At 38.3% G+C, this 19,507-nt stretch overlaps 1 protein-coding gene across 1 annotated transcript; it reads left to right on the forward strand.

Annotated features, from left to right (window-relative positions):
- Positions 1–18,508, forward strand: xiap.L (X-linked inhibitor of apoptosis L homeolog; the record flags this gene model as incomplete). Its single annotated transcript, NM_001095614.1, is given in 6 exon segments — positions 1–84; positions 7,737–8,591; positions 13,706–13,805; positions 14,146–14,221; positions 14,776–14,812; positions 17,915–18,508. Coding segments are annotated over 5 exon segments (1,239 nt in total). The 3' UTR covers positions 18,109–18,508.
- Positions 18,509–19,507: the final 999 nt, after the last annotated feature.

Raw genomic sequence — 19,507 nt, forward strand, 5'->3', positions numbered from 1 at the left:
CCGGTAGGAAGGTTGTGGTTCCTGCTTCCTCTTGAACAAGGAAGACGTCCTTAGCTGGGTCCCACCTGCAGTTGCTGCTAACATGTAAGTCATGTGAGTGAGGAGTGAGTGAGTGAGCGAGCGAGAGCTCTTACTTTACTGTATGTCGCAAGGGGATCAGCTACGTGCCCTGCTTTTTTACTGGGACACCCTGTAGCTGTGTGTGTTATGGGGTTTCCAATGTCAGTCTATATTTCTGGCTCCCTGTCCCTCAAAAAGCAATATATGTATCGGTACTAGTCATGGTGATGCTTAAAACTTAGAAATTGGACTGTAGGATGATTATTATACACAGAGGCATCCTATAATAATATTAAATTGCTTCTGCAATGTTTGTGCATCTGTTTATTGCATGTCTCAAAGAAGCACTGCAGAACCTTCTTGTACATTTAGGGGCACATTTACTAAGGGTCGAAGTGAAAATTCGAAATTCCAAAACTTCGAATTTCGAACTAATTTTTGGGTACTTTGACCATCGAATAGGCCTAATTTCGACTTCGATTCAAACTAGAAAAGTTTTTCTTCGAAAATCGAAGTACCGTCTCTTTAAAAAAGTAAGACTTCACCACCTTAAACCTGCCGAATTGCTATGTTAGCCTATGGGGACCTCCTAGAACCTATAGCCAACAGCTGGATAAGTTTTAAAAGTTGAAGTAAAATCGATTGATCGATTAAATCGTTTGATTCGAACGATTTCATCGTACGATCGAAGATTGGACTTCTACCGAATATGGCCAAATTCGATTAAAAAAAAAACTTTGACTTCGAATATCGAAGTAATGCAATTCGATGGTCGAATTTCGACGTTTTTTGCACTTTGAAATTCGACCCTTGATAAATCTGCCCCTTAGAGCTTGTAGAAAGAATTTTTTTTAGCCTACAGAGAAATAGCTCAGATTGTCACAGAGATTAAATAACCTCTATGTTAAGTGTGTTGAAGGTGTAACCATGTCATTCATACCTCTCCCAGTATTCTTCTGCATGATTTCAGGTGCTTTCTGGGCACTCCTGGGGCTTCCTGTAGGGGGGGAAGTCCCGCTATAATATCATACTTACATTTTTATTTTCTTTCTGCCGCTGGCACGGAGAAAGAAAGGGCTTGACCAGGTTTCCAGCGGCACAAGAAATGATCAGAAAATATCTTCATTGTCTATTTGCGTCTGTAGCTTTATACTGGTGGCAAGTCTTAAAGGAGACATATATAGGATAAATGAAAAAAAAACATAATTTTGTAGGCAATTAGAATTAATATATGGTGCTGCTTTTACATGGTGCTAAAAATTTATATTATCTTTAAAAATAGCCCCTTTATTGGAGCTCCCTATAGATGTTCTCTGGTCCCTGTCTGTGTTTTAAATGAGGGGTGGGCGTGTCCTAACAGTCCCTGCCAGAAGCACAGTAGGAGGGGGACAGCCAATCACAGCCCTAAAATCATACAATCACAAACAAGCTTCGGTTCCCTATCAGGTCCTGTTAGCTGCTGATTGGTTCCTGTCCTACAGTGCAGTGAGCTGAGAGCCGCCGGCTCCCCTGCACAGCCTGGGAATTCAGGGAGCAGGAAGAGAAGGGAGGGAATATTAGGGTTTTTGCAGAAATATTCAATAAATCAGCCTGAAACACTACTTTTTAAGCACAATTCTTCTATATCTAAATGAGTATAATGCACTGGTACATTCTTATTTTTTACACAAAATGTCTCCATTAACCACATCCCGTCATTCGAGCACTTGGCTGTGATTTTGCCTTAAAGGCTTTATTTCTGTATCTGTTAGGCACCCCCACCCTCCCAGTGCTGTACTTGCCTTACCCAGTCATCCTTGGGGCAGGCTTTAAGGGGTGATTCACCTTTAAAGGGCAAGTTGACCCCAAAATAAAAATTTGCCTAATAAAACAAAACATTGTTCTAAGCAACTTTGCAATAGACATTCATTACAAATTTTCTAGGGTTTTTAAGTTATTTGTATATGTATTACTATTGTAAGCAGTGTTTCTCTGTCCCTTTCTATTCTCGGACCTGATGTCTAAGGGCTCTTACAGACAAGCGTTTTTAGCTGCACTCCCCTGCGTTCCAGTTTCATGCATTCAGCTGCAGCTGAACGCATGAAACTGGAACGCAGGGGAGCGCAGCTAAAAACACTTGTCTGCAAGATCCCTAAGATACAATGTAAGACAAGGCAGCTGATTAACAGACTTGCCTTTGCTGGGGAACCAAGACTGTTGCAACATTGTTTAAAAAGTAACAACTGGGAGTTCAGCTGCTTTCAATATCAATTGTTTTTACAAATAAATTTAAAAGCACTGAAAATTTGTCATGAATGTATATTGGAAAGTTGCTTAGAATTATGTTTTCTTTTATTGCACATTTTTATTTTGGGGTTGACTTGCCCTTTAAGTTAACTTGTAGTATGTTATAGAATTCTAAGAAACTTTTCAATTGGTCTTCATAATTTATTTTTTATAGTTTTTTTTTATTATTTGCCTTTTTCTTCTGACTCTTTCCACCTTCCAATACGGGTCAGTGACCCCATTTAAAAAACAAATGCTCTGCAAGGCTAGAAATGTATTGTTATGGCTACTTTTTATTATTTGTCTTTCTATTCCGGCCTCTCCTATTCATATTCCAGTCTCTTTTTCAAATCAGTTCAAGTTTGCTAGGATAATTTTGACCCTAGCAACCAGATTGCTGAAATTCCAAACTGGAGAGCTGCTGAATAAAAAGCTAAATAACTCAAAAACCACAAAAAATAAAAATTCAACCCAATTGCAAATTGTCAGAATATCACTCCCTACATCATACTTAAAGTTAATTTCAAGGTGAACAACCCCTTTAAGGGGTCATTTATGATCACAAATGCAGTGAGAAAAAAGAAAAAAGTGCAGTTTTGAGCACAATCAACATGTTTATTTCCTGTAATGCAGCATTTTTTTCCTCCAGAATTTCAGCATTGTTGGAGTTACAAGGGGGAGTTATGACTGATGCTATTGCTGCCAGTTGATCAATTGGTGGCAGTAGCTCCAGGGTTCCTCTGCATCATAGGTGCAGCTGCATTTGTTTCAGAATGGTAGGAAGAACTGATCGGCACCAAGCACAACTATACAGAAGTGGAATTATAAATGATTGTGCAGCAATGGATTTGGGGTTTTTTCCCCCAGGCCAGTTGATCGTGTTTCTTAAAGGAGCACAAACTAATGAGAAACCTTAATGATTGGATTTAATTGGGCTTTCATAGTCCTTTAAGAAAATAATAATGTGTTTTAAATGTGACGGCATTGTCAGGTTGCTGTAGATATTTGGTTTCACGTGGCTCCCAACTGCGCCCTTGCCAGGCTCCCATAATTTCAAGGAACTGTGCTGCACTGTTTTGATTCTGTACCTATAAATCCTGTCTCTAGAGTGGTCCCTACACAGAGAAGTGTTCATTGTTAATGCCCGCTATCACCCTGTCCAATTTTAGCCCATCCACAGTGTAACTGAAAATTATATCCAGAATATTATCTAATGGGAATCTTTTCTAACCCCTTTCCTTATTTTTTAAACAGAAAGATACCATATCATGCCCTGCTATATTCCAGGGTCTGTATGAGCAAATAATTACGTTTCTCTGTTTAAGAGGCAATATCACTTTTTTGTTTATTTTCTAGATAATTTTTCTAGAGTTACTTTTTAATTTGCACTTTCTTTTTTTAAAAGGAGAAAGAAAATAAAAAAAAATAGTAAGCAACAATTAGTTAAAGGGATACTGTCATGGGAAAAAAACTATTTTTCAAAATGAATCAGTCAATAGTGCTGCTCCAGCAGAATTCTGCACTGAACTACATTTCTCAAAAGAGCAAACAGATTTTTTTATATTCAATTTTGAAATCTGACATGGGGCTAGATATATTGTCAATTTCCCAGCTGCCCCAAGTCATGTTACTTGTGCTCTGATAAACTTCAATCACTCTTTACTGCTGTGCTGCAAGTTGTAGTGATATCACCCCCTCCCTTTTTCCCCCCAGCAGCCAAACAAAAGAACAATAGGAAGGTAACCAGATATCAGCTCCCTAACACAAGATAACAGCTGCCTGGTAGATCTAAGAACAACACTCAATAGTAAAAACCCATGTCACACTGAGACACATTCAGTTACATTGAGAAGGAAAAACAGCAGCCTGCCAGAAAGCATTTCTCTCCTAAAGTGCACGCACAAGTCACATGACTGGGGGAAGCTGGGAAATTGACAAAATGTCTAGCCCCATGTCAGATTTCAAAATTGAATATAAAAATATATATATATGCTCCCTTCCTCTCTCCCCACCCACGACCTCACACTGCCAGCTTCCATTCCCTAATTTATAGACTCACGCCTGTCCCGTCTCTTTTGTGGGGGCGGGCCCAGATCTATAAATAGAAGGGACAGAACGGGTCAGAGGGGTCTGGTGCGGGCCAAGGGAAACAGCACATGACTACTGAGTTTGTCTGGTTGATTTACATTGGAGCACAGGCAGCAAGCATGCACAGTAAACACCTCTTTGTACCGTCTTCACAGAGAAAGAAAGAGAGCGTAAAATATAAAAGGGGTAGAGCTACACACTAGACCTGGAACTAGCTAAAATGAGATTTAGAAAAGACATGGGAGTAAAGGGAGGGAGAAAGGTATATTATTCTAGGCACTATTTGAGATTTTTTAAAAAGTTTACTTATTCTTTAAATACCCTCCGACTAGAGTACCCAATAATAAAATAGAGATAATAGATCCATGCAATATGACTTATGCGGTTGCTGCATTGATGCATAGAAAAAAATGCAGCATGCACTTTTCATGCACTGGCTACTTAGTCATTTGATAATTTTATCATTATTACTCCTGACTGGTGGTACTTCCCAATCCAGTGTGTGAAATTTCAGCTGAGCCCCAGTGTGTTTCAGTGTAACCTTCTGATTCATATCTCACCGAACATTCTGCATGGTTTCGGGTGCTTTCTGAGCACCCATACTGCAGGGGAAGTCCCACTATAAAATTCCACTTACATTGTCATTTCCTTTGTGCAATTTGCATGGAGAGAGAGAGAAAGGGCTCAGCAAGGGTTTTTGCAACACTAGATATGGCCCAAAGCAACTTACTTTTTTCAGTTGCTGATTTTTTATATTTGGTTCTGTAGCTCTGTTCTCTCCTTCTGTTTGCATATGGCTGCGATTTTACCTGTAATTCTGTCTGTAATTCTTATTTTTCCATCTGCCTGACTCAGACAGGGGGAAAATATAGCAGTTAGATTCATAGGCAGATGCCTAACATATTGACACTGACACATATTGCAGTGAATTGGGCTTTCTTGTTTTTTTTAAAAAAAATGTGTTTGACTGCTGTATATGACTGGATTCATGAAGACTCTATTTTACTATGATATCGGTTTTCTGTTGCCTATATTATATGGCAAGAGTGCAATGATAATGATATGATAAACACAGTGATGCCTTAGTACAGTGATCCCCCAACCAGTAGCTCGTGAGCAACATATTGCTCCCCAACCCATTGGATGTTGCTCTCAGTGGCCGCAAAGCAGGTGCTTATTTGTTAATTCCAGGCTTGAGGCAAATTTTGGTTGCATAAAAAACAGATTCACTGCCAAATGGAGCCTCCCGTAGACTACCAGTCCATTTAGGGGCTACCAATAGCCAATCAGAGCCCTTATTTGGCACCTCCCAGGAACATTTTACATGCTTGTGTTGCTCCCCAACTCTTTTTACATCTGAGTGTTGCTCAAGGTTGAAAAAGGCTGGGGACCCCTGCCTTAGTACATACAAGGAAAGCTTTTAATATGTCATGAGCTTTACCTAAAGAAGCAGGCCAAATTATGCGAGGTTTAGAGCAGTAGTTCCCAAACCATGGGCTAGCTTGGGGAACTTAGAACAGTGGTGGGGAATATTTGGTGATAATGCTTATTAGTTGTCATGTGTACACCTCATGTACCCATCTTAAAGGCTGTTTGGGTAAAACCATATTTCATGTCCTATATTTTGTTATAACTATCGTTGAATAACTGGTATACCAATATCTATAACCATTTATTCACTAATGTGAGCCCTTACAAAAGGCTGAAACTGGTGCTTGAACTGGAAGTGTCTGACAGCCATTGCTTTAGAGGTTTTCCTGCTTCTCTATGGAAAGAAAAAAGATTGAATAGAGCTGTTCACTTTGCTCAGATAAAGGAATGTAAATAAACAGAGTACACTTTTCTGTTTTGCTGTATTGGCTATATTAATATAATTTCAGGTAAATATAGGATTATTAGAATTTGTAAAAAGATGCTGAGTGCCATTGGCGAGAGACTGTTCAATCTGTGGCATGCCAATACCAAAAAAATAGATAAGGAAATATTTAGCTTGTCTGTTTTGATATGGTTGTTGCCAACACAACGTGTTTGTCATTCCTCTAATAGCAGAACTCAATGTCTGTTACTTTTATTTTTCTTGGCACCAGAAGCCTCTGTTAATCTCTACATAGCTAGCAGCTAGTGCCCACACCTCAATGTGTATAGGCTAATTATATTTCAATGTGCCTATTCAATATGTCCTTTTAAATAATACCAAAAATAAAAACTGGATTTCCCAGCCTGAAAGGGGACCTTGGTAGCAGCGGGTGTGTTTCTTCTCCTTTCATAACTAGGTTATGCTGCCAAACAACTTCTACATTGCTCAGCCACACCAGTGCTAGTTTCTGGGGCACAGGGTATAACTTCTGCATGTCTCAGGGGAAGCCAAAGTTCACTGACATAAATTATTTGGTATATAAACCATAGAGCATAGTGCCTTATACTGCTTACCTTAGTGTTCTTTTAAGCCGAACACACTTGCCATTTCTTGGTGTATCCATTGTAACAGCCAGAAGGTGATTATGGAGCCTCAAATTGGTATGTATTTTGCATGGCTTGTCTTGGTGAATATGTAACCTGTGTGTTTCTTCATTAAGTCCTAATGTTTCTGAAAGACATTTATTTAACAAGCTGTTGCTTGGTAAAGCATTCTGTCTTTTATTTGTTTTCAGATTCAAATATGCATAGTTAATCCTAACTTATTTAGAGCATTGTCACCCTTCAACAAAGATTCACGATAATTTTATAAAGCAATCAAATGATCTAGGTGAATTGCATTATTTGTGGTTTCACACCTACAAAGATACACGGTACCACAGCTCTGGCATTATTATGTTTGAAGGTGAGCTTTACAAAGTTGTCCACAGTTTGAGATTCTGCTTTTCTGGGATTCTCCAGGAGATCAGCAGAACTCAAAATAATTCTGTTCTTTCTGAGAAAAGTACATGTGCACCCCAACTCGGATATATATATATATATATATATATATATATATATATATATATATATATATATATATATATATATATATATATATATATATATATATATATATATATATATATATATATATATATATATATATATATATATAATACAGAGACCCCCAAGTAATAGTGACACTGGCTTCAAAAGTCTGCAACAGTCTCCTGATAAGCATCATGTCAAATGTTCTACTGAAGCAAACCAGAGACACTTATTTGTCTTGAGCGATTGTAGCATTATTCTATTCGTATGGGCAAAAATAATGAAGACAAAATATTGTGTAATATTTCAAATATATTCCATAAAATATCTTTTTTATATAAATTGTAAGTGCTGTATTTTCTTATTTCTTTCCACAGTCAAATTCGTATTTAAAGAGGAGATGACATGCCAGTGTCCAAAGATGTCAGACAGTGCTTGTGATGTGGACACGGACCAGAATTATTTTGAAGAGGAAGTCAGACTGGCCTCCTTTGCTAATTTTTCAAGTAGCTACCCTGTTTCTGCCCCAGCACTAGCACGGGCCGGCTTTTATTACACTGGAGATGGAGACCGAGTAAAGTGTTTTAGCTGTATGGCTATGGTCGAAGATTGGCAGCATGGAGACACGGCAATCGGCAAGCATCGGAAAATATCTCCAAACTGTAAATTCATTAACGGCTTTAATAACTTCCGAAGCGATTGTATCCAAACTCAAGCTCCTGTCATGCAGAATTCTCATGCCAATGGTTTCCCAAATTCTGCTGAAGACCCGGGTGAGAAATCTAGTTCTGAGATTATGGCAGACTACATGCTAAGGACTGGAAGAGTTGTCGATATGTCGAAACCAAAATACCCCAGACACATGGCAATGTGTAGTGAGGAAGCCAGACTGCAAACATTTCAAAACTGGCCAGGCTATTCCCCGTTAATGCCAAAAGAGCTTGCCAATGCAGGTCTCTTTTATACAGGCATCAACGACCAAGTCAAATGCTTTTGTTGTGGTGGAAAACTAATGAACTGGGAACCTAGTGACAGAGCTTGGACAGAACACAAAAAACATTTCCCCGAATGCTACTTTGTTTTGGGACGTGATGTTGGCAATGTGACGAGAGATGCCAGTGTGCAAGGCAGTACATACATGAACAGCTACAATGCTCGTCTTGAGACCTTTTCATCATGGCCATTTCCAATTGACAAGGAAACACTCGCTAAAGCTGGATTTTATAGGATAGGTGAGAATGAAATATATTTATTTGCATAAAAAGGCTGGTTAGTTAAATCTAGGGCAAGCCCATCTCAAATGTGCTCATGAGCAGGGCATAATGGCAAAGGGCCAATATATTACCAGATCCAAGTATAGGAGAAGGAAGAGGAACTCCGGCAGTATTACTGCAAACAACTTTTTATTTCAGGCAGTGGTAAACACAACCTGTTTCGGGTCCAATACCCTTTATCAAGTGATAAACTTGATAAAGGGAATTGAACCCGAAACAGGTTGTTCCTCTTCCTTCTCCTATACTTGATCTCCTATACTTTTGCTTTTTACTTTTTACTTTTTGCAGCAGTTGCAGCACAGAGCAACTATTAAGGAATTGGACGCATATCATTTGGAAAAGCTGTGCTTACCACCATCCCCCTCTTCTATTTGGCCAATACATCACCAGTAATCAAAGTTAATAAAATGTTTTTATCGAGAATTCACAAAAATAGATTATTTTTGTAACCTAGGGAAACTGTTTGTTTTGTTCTTGCGAGACAGAACAGATTCAGCTATGCACTTGTAATGTAATTATCTGCCTCGCAAGAACCAAATATGGAGTAACTTCAAATTCCCTGTTTGTCCTGTTTAGATCAATACATAAAAAATATCCTTATTCATTGAAGTCTTGTTCTTAAAAGGGTTTACCTTCCAAACACTTTTTTCAGTTCACTCGTTTTCAGATTGTTCACCAGAAACAAAGACTTTTTTCAATGACTTTCCATCTTTTATTTTTTACCGGTTTTCCAAAATCGAAGTTCAAAGTTGAATGTTCCTGTCTCTGGTGTTTGAGTCTGGCAGCTCAGTAATTTGGGTGCAGAATCTAAACTGTTACAATTCTGCAACATTTAGTTAATACAATTAGTTGATACATTTCTCAGCAGCATCTCTGGAGTATTATCAACTATTGTATCAATTCTAACAGCTGCCTGTAATGAAACCCAGAGATTCTGCTCAGCAGATAAGAAATGTATCAACTAAACGTATCAATTTAGAACAGTTTACAGAGCTGCTTTTTAAAAAAAGCTCAGTCGGGAGTAAATACGCCACTGAAACCACAAGCGAGCGTCAACATGCGGTTTTCAGCACATAGGTTTCTTTTCCCAACATGCACTTCTCATTGTTCTTGTTCCCAATAATTCCGCTGGCTGGAAATAGAAAATAGAAAAGCTATTTAGAAATAGAAAAACAAATTACATGTAAAATGGAGCAGGAATGATCGTCAATAAACAACGTAATTATGTCACCGGCCGTAAAAGCGTATATGTGTCATTTCTCTTGCCAGAATTTGGACGCCATTTTTAAAATACGCTGCGTATTTACGTAAAATGTGGTTTCAAACTTGCAGATCTCATAGAGTCTAACGATTTAGTGTTTCTTGACGTATTGGCGTTTCTGCTAAAAAACGCCAATACTGGCGTCCCATGGCGGATTTCAGCTTGCAAGCGTCCTGTGAGAATTGCCATAGTGCACTTCCATTCGTTTTACGCCCGACTGAGCTTTTTTAAAAACGCAACGTAAAAACGCGACATCTGGCCTTGCCCTTAGAAGGTGAAAACTTTTACAGCATTGGAAGAACAGTCACACATAGAAAATAGAAAGTAATTGGAAAAAGTCTTTATTTCTGGTGAACTATCTGAAACCAATTGAACTGAAAAAAGTGTTGGAAGGAGAACAACCCCTTTAACTTGCTCTAGCTTTATAGGGAATAGGCCCCATTGTCTAGCATGGTTGACGGATCTGGTACAGTTCAGCATGTTTTATAATCACTATTTATATAAGCAGGTTATGGATCAATTAACAATAACAGTATAACAAATGGGTTCTCCTATACAAAGCAACAATTGTTCAGTTTGTTGTATTGCAAGAAGTTAGTCATTCCTAGTGAGAGGATGAGCAAGTGGCTTATTTTTCTGTACATAATACACATACCAGGATAGGGTGTTTCCTCACTATCAGCTTGAAGGTGTGTTTCTCAATGAACAGAAACATATGGGAGGTTATTTATTAAACTCTGGCTGGGCTTTTTGGGTCACAACTTGATTTTTTTTTTAAAAAAAACTTGAATTTTTCGAGATTTATTAAAGCCAGTTGCAGCAAAAATCCCGAATCCGAAAATCTGCCATCTCAGGCCTGCAGAGGTTGTGTATAAGTCAATGGCAGAGGTTCCGACCCTGTTTAGAAGTTTCTGCGCTGGAATTAGCCCCAAAATTTTGGGCTTCTCGGGCAAAAATATGAAAAATTTGAGCTTTTTGGGAAGAAGCCTTAAAAAAAATTGAGCGATTCGGGGGAAAAACTTGTATGATTTGGGTTTTCGCTTGATTTTATAGAGTTTTTTTACCAAACTGATTAAATCAAGCTTTTTTAATAATAAATAAGGTAAAATGGGTTATGGGAGTTTGGTCGTGGTTTTTCTATTTTAAAAATTAGATAAATTTGGATTTTAGTAAGTAACCCTCCCCAAGTTAGCAACATTTTGGCTCAGAGTTATGGATACATACTGCAAATAATGTACACTTTTCCTTGCTACACGCTTGTACATTTATATATTCTAATATTTGTACAGCTATGGTATCCATTATCCAGAAAGCTCCCAAATATGGAAAGGCCACCCCCCATAGACTCCATTTAGATCAAATAATTCAAATTATTAAAAATGATTTCCTTTTTATCTGTAAAACTACTCGTTCTTGATCCCAACTAAGATCTAATGAATCCATATCTGACACAGAACAACAATATTGAGTTTATTTGATTAAACATTTTTTTTGTAGGCATTGGGTATGGAGATCTAAATTATGGAAAGACCCCTTACCCGGAAAACACCAGGTCCCAAAATTTCTGGATAATAGATCCCACACCTGTATAATGTTTTTGCAGCACTGCTTTACGTATACAAATTTAAATGACTTTAATTCATGACTTCAAAAGAACAGGGAGCAGTACCATTGTAGGCAATGATACCACATACTTGAGAATACAGTTGCTACATTTTCCAGTTCTGAGCTTATCAGTTTCCCACACATATTTGCTGTAGAGAGGAAATGTATAAAAAAAAAAAACACCTGAGTTCTGGCACACACGCTTAAAGTCACACCTTTTAACCTTTACCCCCTTGTTAGGTTTTTACCTGCTGCATTCTCTGCTAAGGTTTGCTTTGTGAGAATCCCATTAGCCCCTGTGCTGCATGGTTTCCTTAGAATGGAAGAGACACATCCTTTTTCCTTTAACTGCAGATTTACAGATAAAAGCAGGATATTCTATGACAAAAGTGGTTTATGAAATTATAAAAAAGTTGTTGACATTGATGAGGTTAAAGGAGAACTAAAGCTTAACTAAAGAAGTAGCTAGAAATGTTGTACATTATGTTTTGGGTTTGTGTACCAGCCCAAGACAGCCACAGCCCTTTAGCAGTGAAGATCTGTGTCCCAAAGATGCCCCAGTAGCTCCCCATCTTCTTTCCTGCTGATTCACTTCACATGCTCTGTGCTGCTGTCACTTACTGAGCCGACACACAATATATTGTACATATAGAATAGAAATATCACAATATAAGGCTAATTAGTAATTAATACAGATAATTACTACATGACAGCACAGAAACCAGTGCAATTAGCACAGAATTTAATAATCAGCCCTGTAGCGTCAGCTTATATTACAGACAAACCTCATTTCTGCTTGATAATTAGTGACGACCCCTAAGCTTAGCTTCTCAACAGCTGCTCAGAGCCCACCGAACATGTGAGTTTCGCAGACACTTTCCAAAATGGTGACCCCCTGTGACAAGTTTGAAGCCCTGGATCATTGCTGCTATTGACAAGCTGAAACTTTAAACTGGTGCAATAAGTTCAGTATATAAAATATATCATTTTTAGCCATATTCATTTTTAGGGTTTAGTTCTCCTTTAAGGAGGCAATGCAGTTATATAAGCTGACATTGGTGACTAAAACCATTCGATTTTTTATAATACATTATTTGGATAACATACAGTAATATCTATAATATATTATTTTTATAATATAATGTTTTGCAATAGAAAAAAAATCCCTTTCTTGGGGATGACTTTCTCTACCAATGGAAAATGGGAAACTTTTAGGAAGTAAAACCTGGTCTGTGACTGGGAGGAAGAGATCAAAGTTTCGAGTTCCATTTGTTGTTTTGCCTGTGGCTGAGGAAGTGTGTTTGTACAGTGGTATCACTTTTGGGTTGTAGTCATTCTAAACCAGGGGTCCCCAACCTTCTTTTTTACCAGTGAGCCACATTCAAATGTAAAAAGAGTTGGGGAGCAACAAAGGCATGAAAAAGTCCCTTGGGGTGCCAAATAAGGGCTGTGATTGGCTATTTGGTAGCCCCTGTGTGGACTGGCAGCCTACAGGAGCCTCTACTTGGCACTATACTTAGATTTTATGCAATTAAAACTTGCTTCCAAGCCTGGGATTCAAAAATAAGCGCCTGCTTTGAGGACATGGAGGGCAACATCCAAGGGGTTGGAGAGCAACATGTTGGGGATCACTGTTCTAAACCATTTCCTAAAGTCTCAAATAAACCTTTAGCACCGCTCCAAAATATCCATATCACGTTAAAAAAAATATGGCTCTTTCACCATTAAGTAGCATGATATTCTATCAGGAATAAGATATTATGAAGCAGTCCTCCATGCAATATTGAAACATATATCACCAGATTAAATTAGACTTGTAGAATTTGCTTATTTGACAAATGAAACCTAACTTTCTGATAACGTTGTGACGACTTCCAACAACCCTAAGCTTAGCTACTCAGCCTAGACCATACTGAGCATGTGCAGTGTCACTGACACTCAAAAGATGTTCTAACAAGATCACAAGATAGGGAGCTGCTGTGGACAATTTTGAAGGTATGTATCATAAATTTTATAGGTTTGCTGAGCCTCTCAGCTGTATATCTCAGTATATAAAGTCCAGTATATAAAATACATTATGTCTTGCCTAAAATGTGTCTTTATCGCAGTTGTTCACTGCAGTATAAATATGTCGATTTACAAGAGAACTCTGTTCATGGTCATTATTTCATAGAAGCAGTGCAGTAAAGTGTTGTCCTCTCTGTAGGTGATGAAGATGCCACAAAATGCTTTTCTTGTGGGGGAATGTTAAATTGTTGGGCAGCAAACGACGATCCTTGGGAAGAGCATGCAAAGGCATATCCTGGGTGAGTAGAAATGTAAAATAGAACACAAGCTTAGAGATAATAAAGTGGGAACTCTCATCAAGTCAATATTTTTTTAACTATGAATCATATGATCATAAAAGCCAATTATAAAATATACACTTGGACCAAGCTTTATAACTGGCCCCGTTCCAACTAAAGCTCTATAAAATCTTCTGGCTATTTGTGTAGTTACGTTACAGTATACGTCCCCGATTTTCCTCTGGGGTACTTTAATGTTTGTAGAGATTGTGGCTCTGTGTCATGTCTATATGCCTGCATAGTGAAACAGTATGTCTATGCCAATGAACTATGATTAGATTGTCTGTATAATCTTTTGCAGATGCCAGTTCCTGATAGAAGAAAAGGGACAGCAATTTATAAATAATGCCCAGTTACAGAGACCTATTCTACACAAGGTGATGTATCTTTCAAGTATAGAAAATTTAATATTAGGCCATGGTGTACTATAAAACCTATTTCTGTATATAGCAAGGGATGGGCCTGGACTGTGGAGGTAGATTTGGAGGGGATATATACTTACGGTGATATATATATGGGTCTGCTTTAACTCTGAACTCATACAGCATTCATGTGACATACGCCTAAAACAGCGCCCACTTGATATGGACCAAAGGCACACCCATGTCCACTCAAACTCATTTTTGGAGGACAGGCTTTTCTTCACCTCTCTAAAAATGGCAAAGGTAAAGCATACATTAATTTGACAACAAACCAGCACAAGTACAGTAGTAGTTATTGGCTAGGCCCATTATAATTGGATGAATAGCATTATCATTTTCTCCCTGCACTTATCTTATCTTTACATTTATGCCTATTACCTTATGATCTCTCTGATAACACTCCCAGTGTTTCATCAAAATGCATTGGGTAATTGTAATTGGGGCCCTGCTAATTCAGATGTCTGGTTGTGCTCATTTAATTTTTTTTTTTTTTTTTTTTTTATTTGAAGGCAAACTCTGGAGAAGCATCACCTGCATTACCCAAGGGTAACTATCACTTTCATAGCTTAGTATTGTATTTCTGTTTCCAAGTGCAAGTGAGCCCAAGATTAAATATAGTGTTGATTCATAATTCTAAAGATTATATACACTACTGTGCCAGTTCTCACTGGTTCTTATAAGCCTCGTAAGGAGAAATGGGTCGAGGGACCTGCAAGGTAAGTGGAGGGGATATAAAGGGGGTCTTTAACTCAAGTGGCATGCAAGAAGCAGCTTTAGCCTAATAATAGCTCAACAAATGCTGCAATTAAACAGCTTTATTAAACTACTTTTTTAAAAGTTACTCTGAACATAGTAAATATGTTAGGTAGAAAAAAGAAACACATCCATCAAGTTCAACCTTTTAACTTTAGTTTAACCTGCCTAACTACTAGTTGATACAGAAGAAGGCAAAAAAAAATGATTTGAATCCTCTCCAATTTGCTGACTGTAGTACAGTGTTAACAATAATAAAAAAAATAAGGTTCCTATAGCTGACTGCTTGCAGTACAGTATTACTATTCAATGCTGACTTGGCCTCTCCAGGCTGAGTCTCCGCTTAGAATAATGATTTGCCCAATTGATATCCAGTGTCAGACTGGCCACAGGGATACCAGTAAAACCAGTAAAACTCTGGTCAGTGGGCCCTCCTGCTTCAAAATATTTGGCATATTTCATGGCCATTACTTATTTCTATGAGAACAAAGAGACTAAATAGATTGAATAATAGATTATAGCATGTAAAGAAAAGAGATAGAGGTTGCTGAGGGGACGAATTATAATAGTACTGAGAGTGGGCCCCTGATCTAAGGTCTTTTGGTGGGCCCCTGGTCTAAGGTTTTTGGGTGGGCCCCTGGTGTTCCAGTCCAACACTGTTGATATCCTTTATAGCTAAAATAATGAAAAGTAAAGAAGTTTGCAGAGAGAAAAGAAAATACAGAAGAAGATTGCAGGGAATGAGCTGCTACAGAAATACCCCAGGCTAGTGGAATTTCCTGCTTACAGGAGCATCTGAGTATTCATTAAAACTTGTACAGGAATCAGTCAGCATTTTACAAATTGCATTGAATCAATAATGAATAAGGGGGCTCTTAGCATCTCATTCTCAAGTATTGTGTGGGACTGATTGCACCAATATGAGGTTTGCTTTCATTTTGAAACATATAGTACAGCGGTCAGAGCAAAACATAATTACCGTCTGATAGCTTTGAGCTACTGAACTAGTGCTGATTTTACACAGTGCTAGTAAATAAGCACCCTGTCTCTGTTCAATTACATTTAATTAATAGATTAGGCCATAACAGGTATTCATTTCTTCAGATACGAGTTTCTTGAAGAACCCTTTGGTGATCTATGCCCAGCAAATGGGATTTCCCCTTGAAGAAATTAAGAAAGTTATGGGGCAGAAACTGAAGACCACAGGGAATAATTATACATGTGTGGAAGAATTTGTCTCAGACTTGTTATGTGCTCAGAGTGAAACAATCGCAGATAAGCCTATGAAAATGGGTAAATACATGTTCCATGGGTATAGCCGAGCTATTGTACAATCATTCATACAAACCTGCACTAGCAGCTTGACTTCTGTGGAACAACTGCGCTTCACTTGCTTTGCTAAGCTGGACTTCTTGCATTTACCTGCCACTTTATATGTGCAGTCTTTCTTTTTTCCTTTCTGAAGGACCACTGAACACTATTGCTGAATGCACAGCATACTATTATATGGAAGTGATTAGTGAAAGTGCTATTTAAATTGGATCTATCAGTAGTGGGAAGTTGCCGTGGATGTTAGCAATGCCGTCCCTATTGATGCAGCTCCATCCTTGAAGTGAAATTACTCCGCATCTCAATGATTGGTGTTTTCAGTAGGAAAGACAATATGATGAATAGAAAAATGAAAGAAAAACCGTGCTCAGCCAAAGTGGGGGTTGCATTGTAATTCAGTAAACACACAGAGCGATCTCCCGTAGCATTTGTTCCGCTGAGCGTGTTTTTTTTTTCTTTCATTTTGGCTTCTATATTGTTCTATTTTGCCGATCCCAACCTGCATCTCCTTGAGAGGCCAGTGCATAGTGGTGACCTTTTAGAGGAAAACTTGATGTCACTGATTTTGGTAATATTCCTTACACACTTTCTGTCCTGCTTTTGGATGCAATAGGATACACCAGCACCCCCTAAACAAACAAAATATATGTTATAAACATATACTGAAACTGCCCGTCAGTCATTGCCCCCACTGGTCCCTTAACAGCCATAAGGTCTTTTTTCTCTATAGTTACACATTCAGGTCTCTCTTCTGTAATCTGTGTGTCTAAAGATGGGCAAACACTATAAAATCCATTTCTTTGAGGTGTTAAGTACATCTTAAATTGATTTGAGCACCAACAAATTGAAGCGACCTATGAAATCATTTATATCTCTTCCAGCAGACATAGGGTCTGCTTCTACTAGTTAGACCTCTAAATGATACCCTTTGTAAGTTAAAAAAAAAGGCATGCTCACTGCCAGTCTGAAGATCTTAGGGGGCCTAGAGAGCTGTTTGGAGAGGATCTTATTAATGAGCCAATGCAGTCCTCATCCGACTGCAGTTTAAAGCCAGATATCAGTCGAGCAGGCCATGCAAGGACCCCATACACAGACCAATAAGCTGCAGACTTATTCTGCAAGTGCAGGTCAATAGTTTTTATGGGTCCTTTTGGGGCAATTTTTATAATTAGGGTTGGTACTAAGGATAGTCAAGTGATTTTGTCACCTTCTCTTTTTGTACAGAAGGTTTTTGTTACATGTTCTGTTACTGTGGCCGACAAAGACAGAAACTGACAGTCTGTTAACTAGACTTCCATTGGGAGTATGAGATGGGGGTGATTAGAAATAAAGCATTCTTCATACCTTCCGTTTGGGTCGGAGCTCATGCTGAAAAGGGGGTTTACCTTTCCAAAACTGCTCTGTAGAACATTTTTTTCTGTGTTTCCTACTAAGCTTTGCCTGCCTATCCCGAAATCAAAATTCTAAACTTCTAAAACAAACAGCCGAAGGGCTTATTTTATTGGATATAATGTGAATGTGGGTTTTGGTGATATTGTGAGTGAGAAATGTGGTTTTTTTTCACAGAGATCAGCATTGAAGAGAAACTGAGACAACTAGAGGAGGAGAAGGTCTGCAAAGTTTGTATGGACAGACGGATCACCATTGTTTTCATACCCTGCGGCCATCTTGTGGCATGTGCTGTATGTGCGGATGTGCTTGATAAATGTCCAATCTGTTGCACTATTATAGAAAGAAGACAAAAAATTTTTATGTCATAACCTGAAATGCCAAAGCTCAGTTGGCACGTTAATTGAACAAATCAGAATACTAATCTTAGCGCATGGACTGCAGAGGGGCATGGCCAGATAGATATTAAAAATGTTGACACTTTGTAATGAGTCTCTGAATCTTGAGGCAAAATCTTTTATTAATGTTGTAGAAATGTTTTCAACACAGTAGAACATAGATTTTCCACCGTGGATTGAATAGATCAGGTGGTTATAAGATAATGGATAAAAATGGCACCTTCCATTTACATTCTTTTAAACAGCCAATACTAAAGGAGGACATGGAATGTTATTTTCTGCTTATTTGTATCTTTAATATGAGTGAGAGTTTCCATGTTGCTTGCCACAAACCAACTCTGTTTATTGTGAATAAAGGGTGCAGTATATAGTTCTATATGGAGAATACTTCTGCCTAGACAAACAATATGGCTGCCTCAAGTCCTATGTAGAGATGCATATACACAGAGCAGGAATACATTGCGCCCTTTTGTCTTTGAGAATAAATGGAAGAAAATCTTCCATTCCCTTAAAAGTAAAGTTGTCATGGTTAGATCCATGTGGTTCTTAAGCCCAAAGTAGTTGAGAGCGAGCCACATCTGCTCCCAAAACATAATTTGGAAGAATTATTCTTGGAGAAGGAAAGTTATCTTATGCCCCTGTAGAATATAAAGCTGCTGCAATCATATTCCATAAACCGGACAATGGACACTCATACCTTGAATAATATGTAATGATCAAAAAAATAAAGTTCCCGGAGAAAAAATAATTCACTTACATTTTGAGAAAGTTAAGTGTGTTCTGTACATGGGAGGTAGAGTCTTCTTTCTTTCTCCTACAAAGCAACAGTTTTTTCACGATTAATGTCTGTGGCACCCTTGACATTTTGACTGCTGCAGTTTTTTAAGGAAGAACCATAGAAGTCAAAATGGTTAAATTTGCAACCGCTCATTATTGCGTTTTGTGGCCCAAACCTACTCCCTTTGATTGCTGACAGATGGGTAACAGTTTTGTCACTGTCAGTGTGTAAACACCAACAGAGAGAATGCAATGTGTGTCATAGGCCTTAGGGTGTCAGACACATTTATTTTCATACTGCAGGGCATGAGCTGGATATTTGACCACTGCCACAATTTGTATTGATGAAGTATTCCACAGCCCTTATGGCTGACATTCTAGCTACCGTTATAACACTGCGTTTAGATAGATATCAAGCTTCCAAGAACATTTCTAGAATCCATAGTAATGGTTCCCAGTGGTATATAGATTCTTTCCTTCAAGAGACTCTCAGCCTTTCTTGGATTCCAAGGCAACAAGCATTATGCTTGGAATCAAGAGATCAAGTAACCTGTCCAGTCACAAGGGTCGCAAATTAGATTCAAACCAGGGTATC

Source organism: Xenopus laevis, chromosome 8L (genome assembly GCF_017654675.1).
Source record: "Xenopus laevis strain J_2021 chromosome 8L, Xenopus_laevis_v10.1, whole genome shotgun sequence".
NCBI classification, from domain to species: domain Eukaryota; kingdom Metazoa; phylum Chordata; class Amphibia; order Anura; family Pipidae; genus Xenopus; species Xenopus laevis.